The sequence below is a fragment of the Ostrea edulis genome, chromosome 1, assembly GCF_947568905.1.
Source record: "Ostrea edulis chromosome 1, xbOstEdul1.1, whole genome shotgun sequence".
NCBI lineage: Eukaryota > Metazoa > Mollusca > Bivalvia > Ostreida > Ostreidae > Ostrea > Ostrea edulis.
This window is the reverse complement of record NC_079164.1, coordinates 92,198,892-92,213,796: the sequence shown is the minus strand read 5'-3', so window position 1 is coordinate 92,213,796 and position 14,905 is coordinate 92,198,892. Positions and strand designations below refer to the sequence as shown.

General features: G+C 35.3%; 1 protein-coding gene and 1 pseudogene across 1 annotated transcript; both read left to right on the top strand.

Moving 5' to 3' along the window:
* Positions 1-1,281: 1,281 nt before the first annotated feature.
* LOC130046586 (neutral cholesterol ester hydrolase 1-like) lies at positions 1,282-2,506 on the top strand (annotated as a pseudogene).
* Positions 2,507-6,720: 4,214 nt separating this feature from the next.
* On the top strand, positions 6,721-12,586 carry LOC125674144 (uncharacterized). The gene is made up of 9 exons (XM_048911244.2): positions 6,721-6,859; positions 7,020-7,229; positions 9,004-9,078; positions 9,264-9,407; positions 9,724-9,828; positions 10,201-10,323; positions 10,486-10,585; positions 10,891-11,609; positions 11,850-12,586. The coding sequence occupies exons 1-9, from the start codon at positions 6,817-6,819 to the stop codon at positions 11,915-11,917; spliced, it is 1,587 nt and encodes a 528-aa protein (XP_048767201.2). The 5' UTR covers positions 6,721-6,816; the 3' UTR covers positions 11,918-12,586.
* The last annotated feature ends 2,319 nt before the right edge of the window (positions 12,587-14,905 follow it).

The following is a 14,905-nucleotide window of genomic DNA, read 5'->3' as shown; positions in this document are numbered from 1 at the left end:
ATATAAATATACTGGTATGAGCAGATTATTCCCATAAATAGTCATAAAAATACATTATCATTAAAACTGAAATCATATATTTACCATTCTATGGGAAGAGTCTTCCACATACATGTATAGGGTATATCTATCTATGTGGATATGTACATGGACTCTGTAATTTACATACAATAGTCTAAAAGTACTATTTACTACTTTTAAACTTAATTGCTAACTCTGAACCAATTAATCAAATATCTTGATAATAAAATAAGGTGTAACTTGATAAATTCACCAATTTACTCTAAATATATGTTATTGATCTATGAAATCAATGAGCTTTAAACAAAACTATCTTTCTTTCTATATCTAACCTTTCTCTATATTAACATTAAGTTCAAAAGGAATCTCATTAAATTTGCAAATATATATAGACTGGACATATCAATTGACATTTACCAATAAAGATAATTAGTAATGAATTACTTACCAGATAAGAAGGAAAAGTCTTTGTTGAAGGTCTTAGTCAAAGTGGTCAATATTAAGTCTGTTCTCTCTCCAAACCAGACAAAATGTGCTCAATTTTGGCGGTAAAACCCAATGACCAAAACAATAAAAACCAACCAAAATAAACTTCACAAAACACAACCAATGAAGTTCAAGAACACTACAAGACCTTTCACATATGTCTTAAGGTAGTGACTATTAAATGTGTTCACCTATATATGTACATGTAAGGGCTAGAGGAAAAATGGAGTGGATATAGGTTTTTATGCCCCCGAGATCGAATATCAGGGGGGGGGGGGTATAGTTTTTGTCCTGTCTATCATTCTGTCTGAAACTTTAATTTTGCTAATAACTTTTGAACAGTAAGTGCTAAAGCTTTGATATTTCATATCAGTATTCCTTGTGACAAGACCTTTCTCTACTGATTTTCATATTATATCCTTTGACCTTATGACTTTGGACTTGAAGTCTGGTCTACTCTTAAGAAAAAATTCTACTAGATATCCGAAACTATTTTAGATAGGGATATCATATTTTGTATATAAATTCTTTATTTCAAGACCTTGTGACACAATGATGTTTGATCTTTTGACCTACTTTAAAAAACCCTAAAAAAAACCCTAATATCTTCTGAACTATTTAAGGAAAACTTTCATAGTTTGTATATAGAATTTTGGACCAAGACTTTGTTATACTTTGGTGTTTGACCTGATGTATTGACTCTGAAATGTCTAATGTACACAAACTCCTATACAGGGCTTTAGTTCCATTTTCTGACAGATAACCAACAGAGTAATGAGTGGAGTGCCTGTACGGATGTACGAACCTTTGTCATCGGTACAGAAATCCAACAGACCAGTACTCATATACATCCATGGCGGAGGCTGGACCTTTCTATCGGTTGGTCAGTAGTTCCTCTCTTGTAATTTACATGTTAGTGATTTTGTTAATCAAATTAACACTTTAATTTACACAATCTTCGTCGTCTTCTGCTTTAGACAACTACGACCTTCTCCGTCAAAAGCTTTCCAAGGACGCTGATGTTGTTGTCATATCTGTTGAGTAAGATTACTGAGTACTTGGTGAATATCTAACATGAAAATGAACACGTTATCCTCGCATTATTATCCATTATTCACATTCAGTAAATACTAGTACACCTGTCTTCTCTTAATCCATTCTAGATACCGACTGAGTCCCCAAAATTCCTATCCCGCTGAATTGAATGACGTAACCGACGTAATTTCATACGTATTTAACAATGCTGAAGACGTCGGAATCAACCCGGGACGTATCCCTGTAGGTGGAGACAGTTCTGGTGGGAGCGGCAGCACAATTTCGCAAAGAAAACCGTGGGAAAATAGCATGCTGCTTCTGTTGGTGCCTGTGTTACAGGCGGTGAACCTGAAAACGACAAGTTTTACAGAAAACGTAGAATATCTACGAAACAGCGTTAACAATCCCCAATAAGCGTTATATTTCTTGCATTACCTTAACTTAGATTTGTCACTCTTCAGTGAATTCAAGAACAACCAACATACGTCAGTTGACTTTAGGCGAGGAAAGTATCAATTTTTGTTTGACCAAATGAAGTATCTTCCTAGTGAATATATACGATCTGAAGAACTTAGAAAAAAGAAAACAGACGTTAATGGTTCAGACAATAAGACATCATTTAATGAAATAAAAGATAAGCTAACTAATCCAAACATCTTTCCCCTAATGGCCTCAGACGAAGATCTTTCTCATTTTCCGTTTACTTACGTCATGGCAGCAGGATATGACATCATCTGTGATGATGTCATAATGTTTGCGGAGCGTCTGAGATATTTAAAGAAAAAAGTTCAGTTGTCACATTTTCCCGACGGATTTCACAATGATTTAGTAATGTTTAGTGGCCCACTGCAAGTTGATGTTGGAGTGAGAACAGTAAATGACATTTGTCGAATACTAAAGAAACTGTAGAGCAAAATATACAAACACACATATGATATACCATCTTGTTTATTATTGCTTCGAAATTGTTGAGTATTGAATAAAGTATATAACCGTTTTAACTCCTGCATGTACTTTATACGTACTTTGAAATAAAATTATATTCTGACACTTTTAACGGTTTTTCAATATAGATTTGAATGTCAAAAGTTCTTTCCAGAGACAGATATTTTATAGTTATGTAAAAAAAAAATGTTCATCAGAAGAGCACGGTACTGTGGCGAGTGGTCGGTTGAGAGAAAGCGATTAAGAAGATATTTCTAACTCTTTGGAAAAAACGTTTGAATAAGATGAGACAGTTTTAAGACACCTTTGAACATAGAATATTATCACTGAAAAATAATCATTATATAATTGGTAACAGCTCTTATATTACTTGGTCCACTATGTATTCAGCAATGGATTTTCAGCATGGTTGAACAGAGGTGGATCCAGCGATTTGGAAAAGGGAGGTTCCAAAGAGATGATCTAGAAACTGCACTAGATCATATCCATTGAATCGATGAAAATAAATACGTGTAATTAATAGTTTTGATTAGTAACAAAAACTCTACTTAAGTTCTCATTAAATCGTTGTTAAACAAAACAACACACACTAATTACATTTTGTACATTGTTTTCTGAAGGAGTTTCAGATGCACGTGATAAAATGCAGGACACCCCAACATTACTAACTTTGTGTTTTATTTTGCCCGATTCTTACCTGGAGTGGTACTTATATTTCCGCACTGTGAAAACATACTAAAAACCTTAATGATATCCCATGTTTGTTATCTGCTGCATATTAAACTTGAATATATAGATCAGAACAATCGAAAGCTCAATAGTAGCTTCATTGAACACTCCGATGGTACATGTAACCTGCACCGAACAAATGTAGTGCCATCGCCTACCACATATTGTCTTTGCTGTTTGAATAAAGGGCAATAATGAGTTTAAAGGGACATGGACACAATTTGAGTTGAAAATTTTCAGATTTGATTTTTTGATTTTTAATGTTTAGAATGCTTAACTTAGGTATTATTAATGATCAGCAATTTTGAATGTCAGTAGTCAATGTACATGGGAGATACAGAGGTCACAAGTCCTTATTATCTTTTTTTAGGAAATGAAAAAAACATAAAGTAATATTATATCTAAACTAAAATATTGTTTGGCGTTGTTGGTCGTGGCATAATATATAAGCAGAAATGAGTCGCCAAGCAGGGTAGATCCAACAATCAAGCAACTATATAATACAAAACAAAGCATCATACATTTTGTACTGTCCCGGGTTTACTGGAAACAGTTATTTACTTTTAAGCTCATTAAAGTTTTTCAATACAAAAGTGTTTAACACGTTCAAATATAGCAAAGCAAGCACAAAATAAGCAGCACAAATTTAAGCAGCATTTGTTTGATCCGGGTTGACCACGAACAATGAAATAAAATGTTATTATTAACATTATAACATATCAAGCCAATGTTCACAGTTCAATGTTTTCAAAATATCATACACAGTCGGAGACACAAACTTAACACATCAGTTGAATGGATGGGCGTAAATGCCACATGACCTAAAACTTGAAAGTTTAAGGTCAACCCACACATGAGGAGCCCCATTCAACTGACCCAGGACCAACATGTAATGGTAATCACCCATCTTAACAGCGGGTGTCAAGAAATACTGACCCATACCCACTGTTAAAAATATTCAAGTATGTTATTTTAGAATATAGAGTTACCTAGAGGGCTAAGGTGCACTTTATTACTAGCAAAAAACACTGTATGTTCCTAATGAGATCTGGATGCTTGATGTAAAGTCCTCCTAAATGGAGTACCTGACATGCAGCTGCCCTATTCAATCGTTCACGGACCCTTTCTATGGCATCAATATCTAACGAATGTCTGTATGCAAGACGTGGCAAAACTTGGGACCAAATAAGCTTTGTATTGGGAAGAAACTGAGCTAACTTGGCTTAATCTTTTCTCACTGTTACAATGAGCTTATGAAGGGGTAAATCTGTTTCCCCCAAATCGCCCCCCCCCCCACAATAGATCAGTAAAAAATCTGGATATTCCTCATATTTAGCTAAATACAGCATTTTTTTCATTAAATTAATAAACTTTAAACCTGAGTAGCCTTGCCACCAGATTTCCATTCCCACCCATTCTAATCCCAAGTGAACCCCTCCTGTCCTAAGCGAGGCAGACTGAAAGGCATGCTTAACTATGGATGACCCAACACACCAAACAGTAGAACGACCTGAAAGGTATAAATTTACCAATTCAGCTGCTTAATAGGGCAGCGAATATAAGACTTATAAATTTGTGACTTCCATCTGCCTGTCTCCCTAGAAGAATCTGGGTCACTCACTTGTTGGTAAGCGGTAGTGGCAGCCCCTATTCTAAAGGGGTGGGCCTTATAGCTGCAGCTCCGAAACCCAAGAAGACCTGTTGCTTTGTGCAAAACAGCTGTGAACTGGGATCTGGTTCGTGGACAATGGTCAAAATGACAGAACAATGGTCCACTCACTGCAGGTCTTACAGATAGAAACTCTAAAATGTACCTAATTGGACACTGGGGAGTATCAGATTTTTCTATGCAAATGGTTACCCCTTTCCCATACTGGTCGTTTTTGGAATGCCTTATGGTCAAATACATTATGCAATTGTCATCAGAAAATATTATGTCAGACCTATGAATGATGGTATCAAAACTGTTGCCTTTTGACAGTGTAAGTTCCCCAACTTTCAAGAACCCGAAAAATACTAGCATGTATGCTGCTTGAAAGAGACGAGACTCGTATGAATTTGTACAGACTGATGGCAAGATTTGAATTATTTTGCACAATATAGAAGGGGTAATTGCAAGTCGGGAATCTTTCTTAACTGATAATCTCTTCATGCCATCCAACATCTTACAAATCAAAAAATTCTTTGTTCCATCAACTAGACTTCTGGACTTGCACTCAAAACTTATTGCTGATAAATACAATCTAGCAGTTGATGATGTGAAACCTTGAAGAGGTAAATATGCTATAAACTGCGTAACATGTTCTGGGGGTGAAGGCCAAAAATGAAAACCGAAATTCCTCCCTAAATTTTTGAAATGCAGTTATTCCAGTATCATATGCTAGCTTTTTATTCTTTGATAGTGAGGCATCCAATAGTCTTTCTACTTGCAACTGTAAATCATCTGAAGAAAATTTGTTGGAATCAATTCTGGGCCTTCCCTTGCCTCTCGAGCCACCACTGCATGCGAGATATAGAATAGGTAATATTATTAGTGCTGCTAATTATGTGTTTAGCTTTAAAAATACAATTACACACCATAAGCATCAATACCAATTGCTTAACTATCTTCATTACTCTTTTGGACTTTGAAGTTTGTTTATTGACTATACTAACTAAAGCGAGATTGTCAATTTGAAACAAAACTTTTTTGCATTTGAGGTCATGACCCCATAAACTAATGGCTAAAACCAGGGGAACTAACTCTAGAAATGTCATATCTCTAAGGATATCGGTCCTTTGCCAAGCTGATGGACACTGAAAAAACACCCATTTACCTTGAAAATAAGCACCACAACCAAGCTCTGCACTTCCTGCACTATCTGTGTATAATTTTGGAACATCAAAACTTATCCACTCTTTAGCTGAAAAATATGAAATCCCATTGAACTGTTCTAGAAACTTACACCACATGTATAAATCCTCCTTCAACTTAGTCGACAACCTTTTATGATGGTGGGCTTCTGAAGCACCACTCATAGCATCATAAAATCTGCGATTGAATGCCCTGCTTCACCTTATTGCTTTTCCAAAGAAATTTAACATTCCTACTAATGATTCTAGTTCTTCAATAAAACTGATTTCCTTGCCAAAAAATCTTGTATAATTTGTTTTAGAATTTCCACTTTTATTTGAAGAGATATCTTATTTTACGAATGAATAGTAAAATGGCTAGCCAAACTTTATCGTGTGTGTAAGTCCTTCGTTACTCCTTTGTATAATGCGGGCAAATTGTGAGTAAATATGTAATAATGATCATCCTAGTGCCAGATTGTCTATGTTCTATATATATATATATATATATATATATATATATATATATATATATATTGTTATTGCTAATAGACATGAAGATTATTTAATGAAGTAAGAATTCATGAGTTGCTTAAATGTACATGTACTACATGTCTATAAATAGAATCGATTCTCGGGGAATGTGATTAATATTGTGCGTACCACACTCTAAAAATATTCATCAACTTCCTTATTAAAACAATTTATGTTTGCTTCCCCAATTAAGACTTATTTTGTGATTACTTTAAGACAGCAGAACAGATAAACATGAAAGTAATATTTTGGATTGTATATTCATTTTCAGCTGTCGGTAAGTCCATATAAATATACAATATGTGAATCTGTGTCAGAGATGATATATGTAATTCGACAAACAATCCAAATTATTTTATTTCAGTAAACAAACAATATCATTTGTTCATAATTCAGACATTCGTACCGAATAGCGTAATTTCTTTTCTCTTCATCAGCGTCCTTTGAAAGTATACAAATGTTGGTAACGGATCATAAGATGACGTGGCATACAGCAGACGAGATTTGTACTGAGGAGTTCCAGGGCGCTGGGTACAGACACTTAGCCGCCGACATACCCACAAAATCCCAGGACTACAACCTGAGGCGAATAGAGGAATTTGAGAGTGTATGGCTAGATGCCCTGATCTACGATCTGGGTTGTAGAGGCAAGAATTTGATCTGATCTCAAAAGGGTCGTCCGAATAAGTGTCCTGTTTTAAACATTTTATAACTTTAACTTTTCATTGATTGACCTTTCCGAAATCTTATACGGCTGGTGTGAATTTATAGTGAATACATACTATTTTTGAAAGTCCTACAAATTACTCCTATATCAAAAAGTAATTACACATAAATCTAAACCATGTGAAAGTCCTACAAATTACTCCTATATCAAAAAATAACTACACATAAATCTAAACCATGTGAAAGTCCTACAAATTACTCCTATATCAAAAAGTAATTACACATAAATCTAAACCATGTGAAAGTCCTACAAATTACTCCTATATCAAAAAATAACTACACATAAATCTAAACCATGTGAAAGTCCTACAAATTACTCCTACATCAAAGAAGTAACTATACATAAATCTAAACCACGTGAAAGTCCTACAAATTACTCCTATATGAAAAGTAATTACACATAAATCTAAACCATGTGAAAGATTTCAGCTAATACTTAATTTTATCTGCATATTTTACTTATCTCCTGTTGATCCACCTTGAAGTTTGACCCGGGAATAATCTTTCCGTTGATACTTAGAATGTATATTTTGATCGTATAGATATGAATAAAATCATTGCATTTTGATCATTATATAACGAAACAAATACTTATCGAATTGAGAATACCAATTTTTATCTGTATGGTCAAATTTCGTTCATTTTTCGGGGGGGGGGGTGTATAAATAATTTTTGTTGGATCTTCATTTCTGTGGAGTGCCAACTTAACAAACTGAAATGACAGAATATATCTTTAATCATTTGAAAAAATCATTTGATTAATTACTATGCGCAAAACTTCAATTGATTCGCGCATCAAATCTATTATTGCTCTCATCAACTGAATTGATGCGCGCATGCATTGAAATATTGCGTGCATTAATTGAATATGATGCGTGTCTCAAATTAATTATTGCTCTCGTCAATTGAATTGATGCGCGCATCAATGTGGTAGAATATTTGCTCGCAAAATTTAATTTGGAGCTCTGTATTAATGATTTCTGGTTTTAGTCTATTAAATATATATTTAATTACTTACAAAGATTTTGTATAAGGAGTTAATACGCGTATCAATTCTTTAAAAAAGAGCAATAGTTCAATTAAAGAGATCATCAATTCAATTGTGAATATATGGAATCGGTGATATCTCTAGTTAGATAGCTTCTCTCTCCTTCTCTCTCTCTCTCTCTCTCTCTCTCTCTCTCTCTCAAAATAATAATAATTGTCTGCACCAATTAGATTAATAATACCATTAACTCATTTCAAGAGATCAACAGTTCAATTATTGGGCAGATTAATCGAAGCAATGCGCGCATTCATTGAATTATTACTCTCTTCAATTGAATTATACCGCGTGTCAATTCAACTGTTGATATCATCAATTCATTTGAAGAGAGCCACAGAATAATTTTAAATACAATTAACAATTCGATTAATGCGCGCAGTAATCTAGATTTTAAAATATCATTAATTATTTGATGAGATTTGTAACTGAATTGTTGCATAGGTCAAATGAATTGATGATATCTTCAAATTATTAAAGATATCTTCTATTATTTGAGTATAATGAAATCTAAACCAAACATATAATCATGATGATTTCGTGGAATACTAGTGGGCAAGAAATGCGAGTTTTAAATGCCATGTTTGACTCGAACAATGACTATGTGTACATGTATGTGCAATGAATCTGTTTATATATTTCGTCCATTGTAGGCGAGGTATGTTCCCGGGTGATAGAAAGGCACAGACGGTTCCTCACTCACGACTTCCACCATTTCTGTCAGAACGGTGAAAAAATTATCTTAGTTGTCGGTCGTGATTTAAATTTTGTAATTATCTTAATATAATTCAAGCTTGATATACCGTTTATTCAGTGCAGTCATCGTTATCTTCTCGATATATTTGTTTTAGATACATGTAGCTAAACAGCTAGAAATGAGGGTAATATGGTCATTAAATGTATTTCATTTTAGGGACCGATAAAATTTCAATACGAAAACATTGTCGGACGGACAGAATATCCAACATTACTTCACCATATATGATTGGACAATTACGTGACATTCCTAGATTTGCTGAAGGAGAGGAATTCATCGTCAATGAGATTGCATTAAAGAGTAGGTAGTATAACAATGTTTCAATCGTTTTTAAGCAGTGTAATATATTATAAGTTACTACACAGTCTATAACTCAACTGGTGTTTTAATGCAATACTAATAATGGACTCATTTAAAGATGAGTCATGAAAAGGCAGAGAAATATAATGACAAGCCAAATTCATATAGCTGTAACTTTTATAATGAAACATATACGTATTTCAGTATCCGTGTATATATTTAAATTTTATAGATCTTATTGGTTTTGTGGTTGACAATCTAATTTTTTATTCAAACTCTACAGTTGACTATATTGCAAATGCTTTTTATCCACAAGAATCTACATATTTCCAATGCGAAATGGCTAGAAAACTTAATGGAGGCAAATTCCGGAGAATGTTCGTAAGATGCAACGAATTCCATAAAGCGCTTTGTGAGCATTGTAAGTCTTTATTCGTTCATATCACTTGATGTGATTGGTAATCTCCGTGTCTTTGTTCTTTTTTAAATGAAGAGAGTGTATGATACCGACGATATTTGTTCTACACGATTCTTAAAAAATTACATTACTTCCTTTCACACTCTTATGAGAAATACATGTAGCCTATACACAATTGTAACTAGAAAACAAGATGAATCGATTTTTGTTCAAGGAAGTCGACAATTTTTCCAAAAAAAAAAGAGTGCATCAAAATGAATTTACACTTAGAATTCGAATCATATAACTTCCTTCAAAGAACTGGCTTTGATAAAAGCATTTTTATAACAGTTGGTCACTAAATAAAATATACATTGTATATTCTTTGATACATAGACACAAGGGATTCGAAAATGGTGACCACAATACAGTATAAAGAAGAAGAAAAGGGATACCGAACTGTTTTTGTTTCAAATTCCAATTACCCTCGGGACATGTATTCCAAGGATGAGGAAAACGGTATGACGTCACAACTTACAAATGCAGTTCAATCATTTTCGTTTTTAAATAAAGTTGATAAAACCAATAACTTCCATTAAAGTAGTATCATAGTCCTCCACGGCAGATGTTTGATCATCGTCTTTAGCAAAATTGCTAGAATATGAGTTTTTTGCCTCGCAGATTCGGCTGGATTACAGAAAATCATCTGGACAAGTTTGTCTGTCGCTGTGGCTGTGATGTCACTGTTACTCTGTGTCGGATGCTTCGTTTACTGCAAAAGGTAAACTTAATTTTTTGCTATGAATTTGATAATGAAGGAAATATAACCTGGTCACATCAAGCATAACTTTCACATATTCAAAGCGTGAATTGAAACGGACTTTGATAAACAACTGAAAATAACCATCTAGCGAATTAAATGTTGCATTTAGTATCGTTTCCTACATTAACTATATCAAGATATATACATTTTAAAATCATACTTATTTAACAGTATTCTTCACAAAATGGGTCTTGAGAAATAAATGTACGTTCTATCAAAGATAGGTACATTGTAGATTATTCAGAAATCCTCTTTCATTCCAGGAAAAATATTCATATGAACAGTGTTTACGACACCATCTTCATGCGTCCGCGAGGTAGAAATGCTTACACTCTCCGTGTACCAAATGACCCCTCCTCACCATTATCAGAGCAAACCAGTCATCCAATCCCATCAGCTCCACCTATCGTTAGAAATCCCGCAGCCCCTCCTAGAGTCGATAGTGTTCAGACATTAGCATCGACTTCTTCAATAGCATCAGGAAGCACTTCTTCATCATATGTACAAGACGTTCGATATTACAGGAACTTCTCATACGAGACGCAACCAAGCGTAGCGCCTTCACAAGCTCCCAGGATTGAAATTCAGCCAAGTACTCCCTCAACATCTGGACGACAGTATTGTTCGTCTTGCAGACGACATAGAAAAAGGCGGGATTTTCATCGAACATCCTCAAACTGTACGAGTTGTTTTTCACAGTATACCCAACCTACATCAAGACTGGCTCATAGAAATATTTCACTAGATACAAACGATACCAATTCTCTTAGATCACAAAGGTCGTCAAAAGATACCATATCTTCGAGATCCCATACGTCACACCACTTTCGACGTAACAATAGGAATGGTTTGTCGTCCAAATCTAATAGCAAGTCAGAAATGGATTACTCAGGTGCTGGCCAGATAGAGTCATTGGCTGTGCCTGCTGAATCTCAACAAGAGACCAGAGGGTCTAACCCGGTCCTCAGAAAACACAGATTAGGTAGTTATCTTTCATTTCATTACTTACATGTAAAGAGCTCTATAAGTATATCACTCCATCGGTATTGAATCAGTTCTACATCAAATGTTGCCAAGTCGTTATTTTTTGTTGTATCTACCTCCATCCAATGTATTCATACTGGTAGTTTACAGGTGACAATATGTTAGATTTTCTGCTTGCAATTAACGAACAGTAATGCATTGAAGCACTGTTGTCTGCTAACATTTTACTCTTTTGCAGTGGATCGCATAGAATCGTCTAGTGGATTCAAGTTGGTGAAAAGGATGTTTTCTGTTGATTTAAAATGATGACAATATAAGAAGGACACGCTGATATTTGCTGCATATGATGACAGCATTTTGTGATGGTACCTGCTGATTAACTATGACATACTCTATATATGGTGCGACTGTGGGCTTTGTTCCGGTAATATTTGATTGACTTGATTAAAATCCCGATGCTCACAATTTGGTATCAACAATTTGTGTATAATTAATGGACCTTCAAGTCCTTTTAATCAATATAAGGACAATAATAGTAACACACTTCTCTTGCGTGTGTCCTTGCTTGTAGTCATCGTTCCTTTTTAAAGTGATCTGTTCTTAGCTGAAATTAAAACTGAAATTAGAGGGCAATCTCACCAATTAAACAAACACATCACTAAGGGTTAAAAACCTGACTTCACAAGTGAATTTCGTACAGATTCATCCGCATGTCTGCTTGTAGGTATAATGTAATGAAATGAAAATATCTCAGAAAAGACATCGAATGTGATAAAATCGGCGGGAGGAAGTGCTTCCCGTCTCTGACTTATACATTTGTAGTTTAGTAGCGGTTTTGTACATTCGAGTGTTGATTTTTGAGATGCACCATCTAGAACTTGTTTTCATTTTGCCTTGGCAATCAATATTTAGTATGACAAGCTATTTTTCACTGTTTATTCCAAAATGAAGATAATTAAATTATCTATAAATGACTTAGTTTTCATTCAGAGGTCTCTTTGATTTAAGACGTCTCTTATTCGAAAGAGATAATTCTGTTCAGGAGATATACAGTACCTTGGTGAAATCTGTAATATAAACAGCTCTTCGTAGGTCTTTCGGATGACACCTTGTAAACCAAAGTCTTGTGTCACTGTAACTGGTACCACAATAAACCCTCTATGTTAAATGATACAGAGCGTCTGGTATAGGTAAAAAAAAAACTTGACACTTCCTCCAAATGGGAAAAGGGGTGATGTCTCGATATTTGTCAAAGATTCTCGACGGGTTGCCAAACTTCATTCACCTACCAAGAGATTTCTCTCTAACTTAAACATTCAACTTTGTTAATCAAAAGAGCTTCCTTTATTTGCAAAAAGATACCGTTTTCTGTGAAAGAGATTCTATAGACGTAAAGACACGCCTCTTTTCATCAGAGGGATATCTACAACTGTACATGTTCTGCAGTGGAATCATACCATTGCTTCGAAAGATATATGATTAATGGAAAATAAACAGACTTTTATCATCACGAAAGACCAAAATATATCTTGGTTCCAAAATATATTAAGTGATGAAGAGATACTATTTTTATGATAAAGATACCTGTAACTGAAGACTTGCGTCAGAAAACGTGTTTTAAAGAATTACTCTTTGTCATGACCAAGGAAACCACAGATGGATAGTTCTTTACTAGAAATTAGCAGACTCCTCTTAAAATGAGAGGCATACCCTACAGATTCCAGTTGTGTGAGTTATACACTACAGCTCGAGAGAAGTTCATGTACAAAGTGAGACTTTTTGTGCTGAGTGTTGTCGAATGAGCTTTCCAGTGACGAGTGTTGTCGAATGAGCTCTCCAGTGACGAGTGTTGTCGAATGAGCTCTCAGTGACGAGTGTTGTCGAATGAGCTCTCAGTGACGAGTGTTGTTGAATGAGCTCTCCAGTGACGAGTTTTGTTAGCTTACCTGTGCGAAAGGCTCAAGTGAGCTTTTCTGATCAATATTTGTCCGTTGTCTGTCGTCGGTGTCGTCGTAGTAAACTTTTCACATTTTCATCTTCTTCTCCAGAACCACCGGGTCAATTTCAACCAAACTTAGCACAAAGCATCCTTCCTTGGGTGAAGGGATTTCAAGTTTGTTTTTCAAATGAAGGGTCATGTCCCTTTCAAAGGGGAGATAATCACAAAAATGCATAAATAGAGTGGGTCATTTAAAAATCTCAAGAACCACTGAACCAGAGGAGCTAAAATTTACATGAAAGCTTCCTGACATAATGCAGATTCAAGTTTGTTCAAATCATGTCTCCCGGTGGGTAGGTTGGGGCCACAATAGGGGATCAAAGTTTTACATGGAAATAGATAGGGGAAATCTTTAAAAATCTTCTACTAAAGAACCCTTGGACCAGAAGAGCTGAGATTTACATGAAAGGTTCCTGACATAGTGCAGATTCAAGTTTGTTTAAATCATAGCCCCCGGGGGTAGGTTGGGGCCACAATAGGGGATCGAAGTTTTACATGGGAATAAATAGGGAAAATCTTTTAAAATCTTTCTCTCAAGAACCACGGGGCCAGAAGAGCTGATATTTACATGAAAGCTTTCTGACACAGTGCAGATTCAAGTTTGTTCAAATCATGGCACCCGGGGGGTAGTTTGGGGCCACAATAGATCAAAGTTTTACATGGGAATAAATAGAAAAAATCTTCTCAAGAACCACTGAACCAGAAGAGCTGAGATTTACATGAAAGCTTCCTGACATTGTGCAGATTCAAGTTTTTTTCTTCAAATCATGGTCCCTGGGGGTAGGTTGGTCAACAATAGGGGATCAAAGTTTTACATGCAAATATATAGGGAAAATCTTTAAAAATTCTTCTTCTGAAGAAGCACTGGGCCGGGAAAGTAGAAATTTACATGAAAGCTTCCTGACATTGTGCAGATTCACGTTTGTTCAAATCATGGCCCCAGGGGTAGGATGAGACCACAATAGGGGATCAAAATTTTATATATTAATATATAAAGAAAATCTTTAGATATGGACCAAGGTGACTCAGGTGAGCGATGTGGGCCATGGGCATCTTGTCTTATGAGCTCTCCAGTGACGAATGAGCTCTCCAGTGACGAATGAGCTCCCCAGTAACGAGTGTTGTCGAATGAACTCTCCAGTGACGAGTTTTGTCTAATGAACTCTCCAATGACGAGATTTGTTGAATGAGCTCCGAGAAGAGGGGCATATTGCTTTGCACCTGTCGATTGGTCGGTACACCACATTTTGCCCGCTCAATATCTTCAGAACCACTCACTTGAGTGTAATGATATT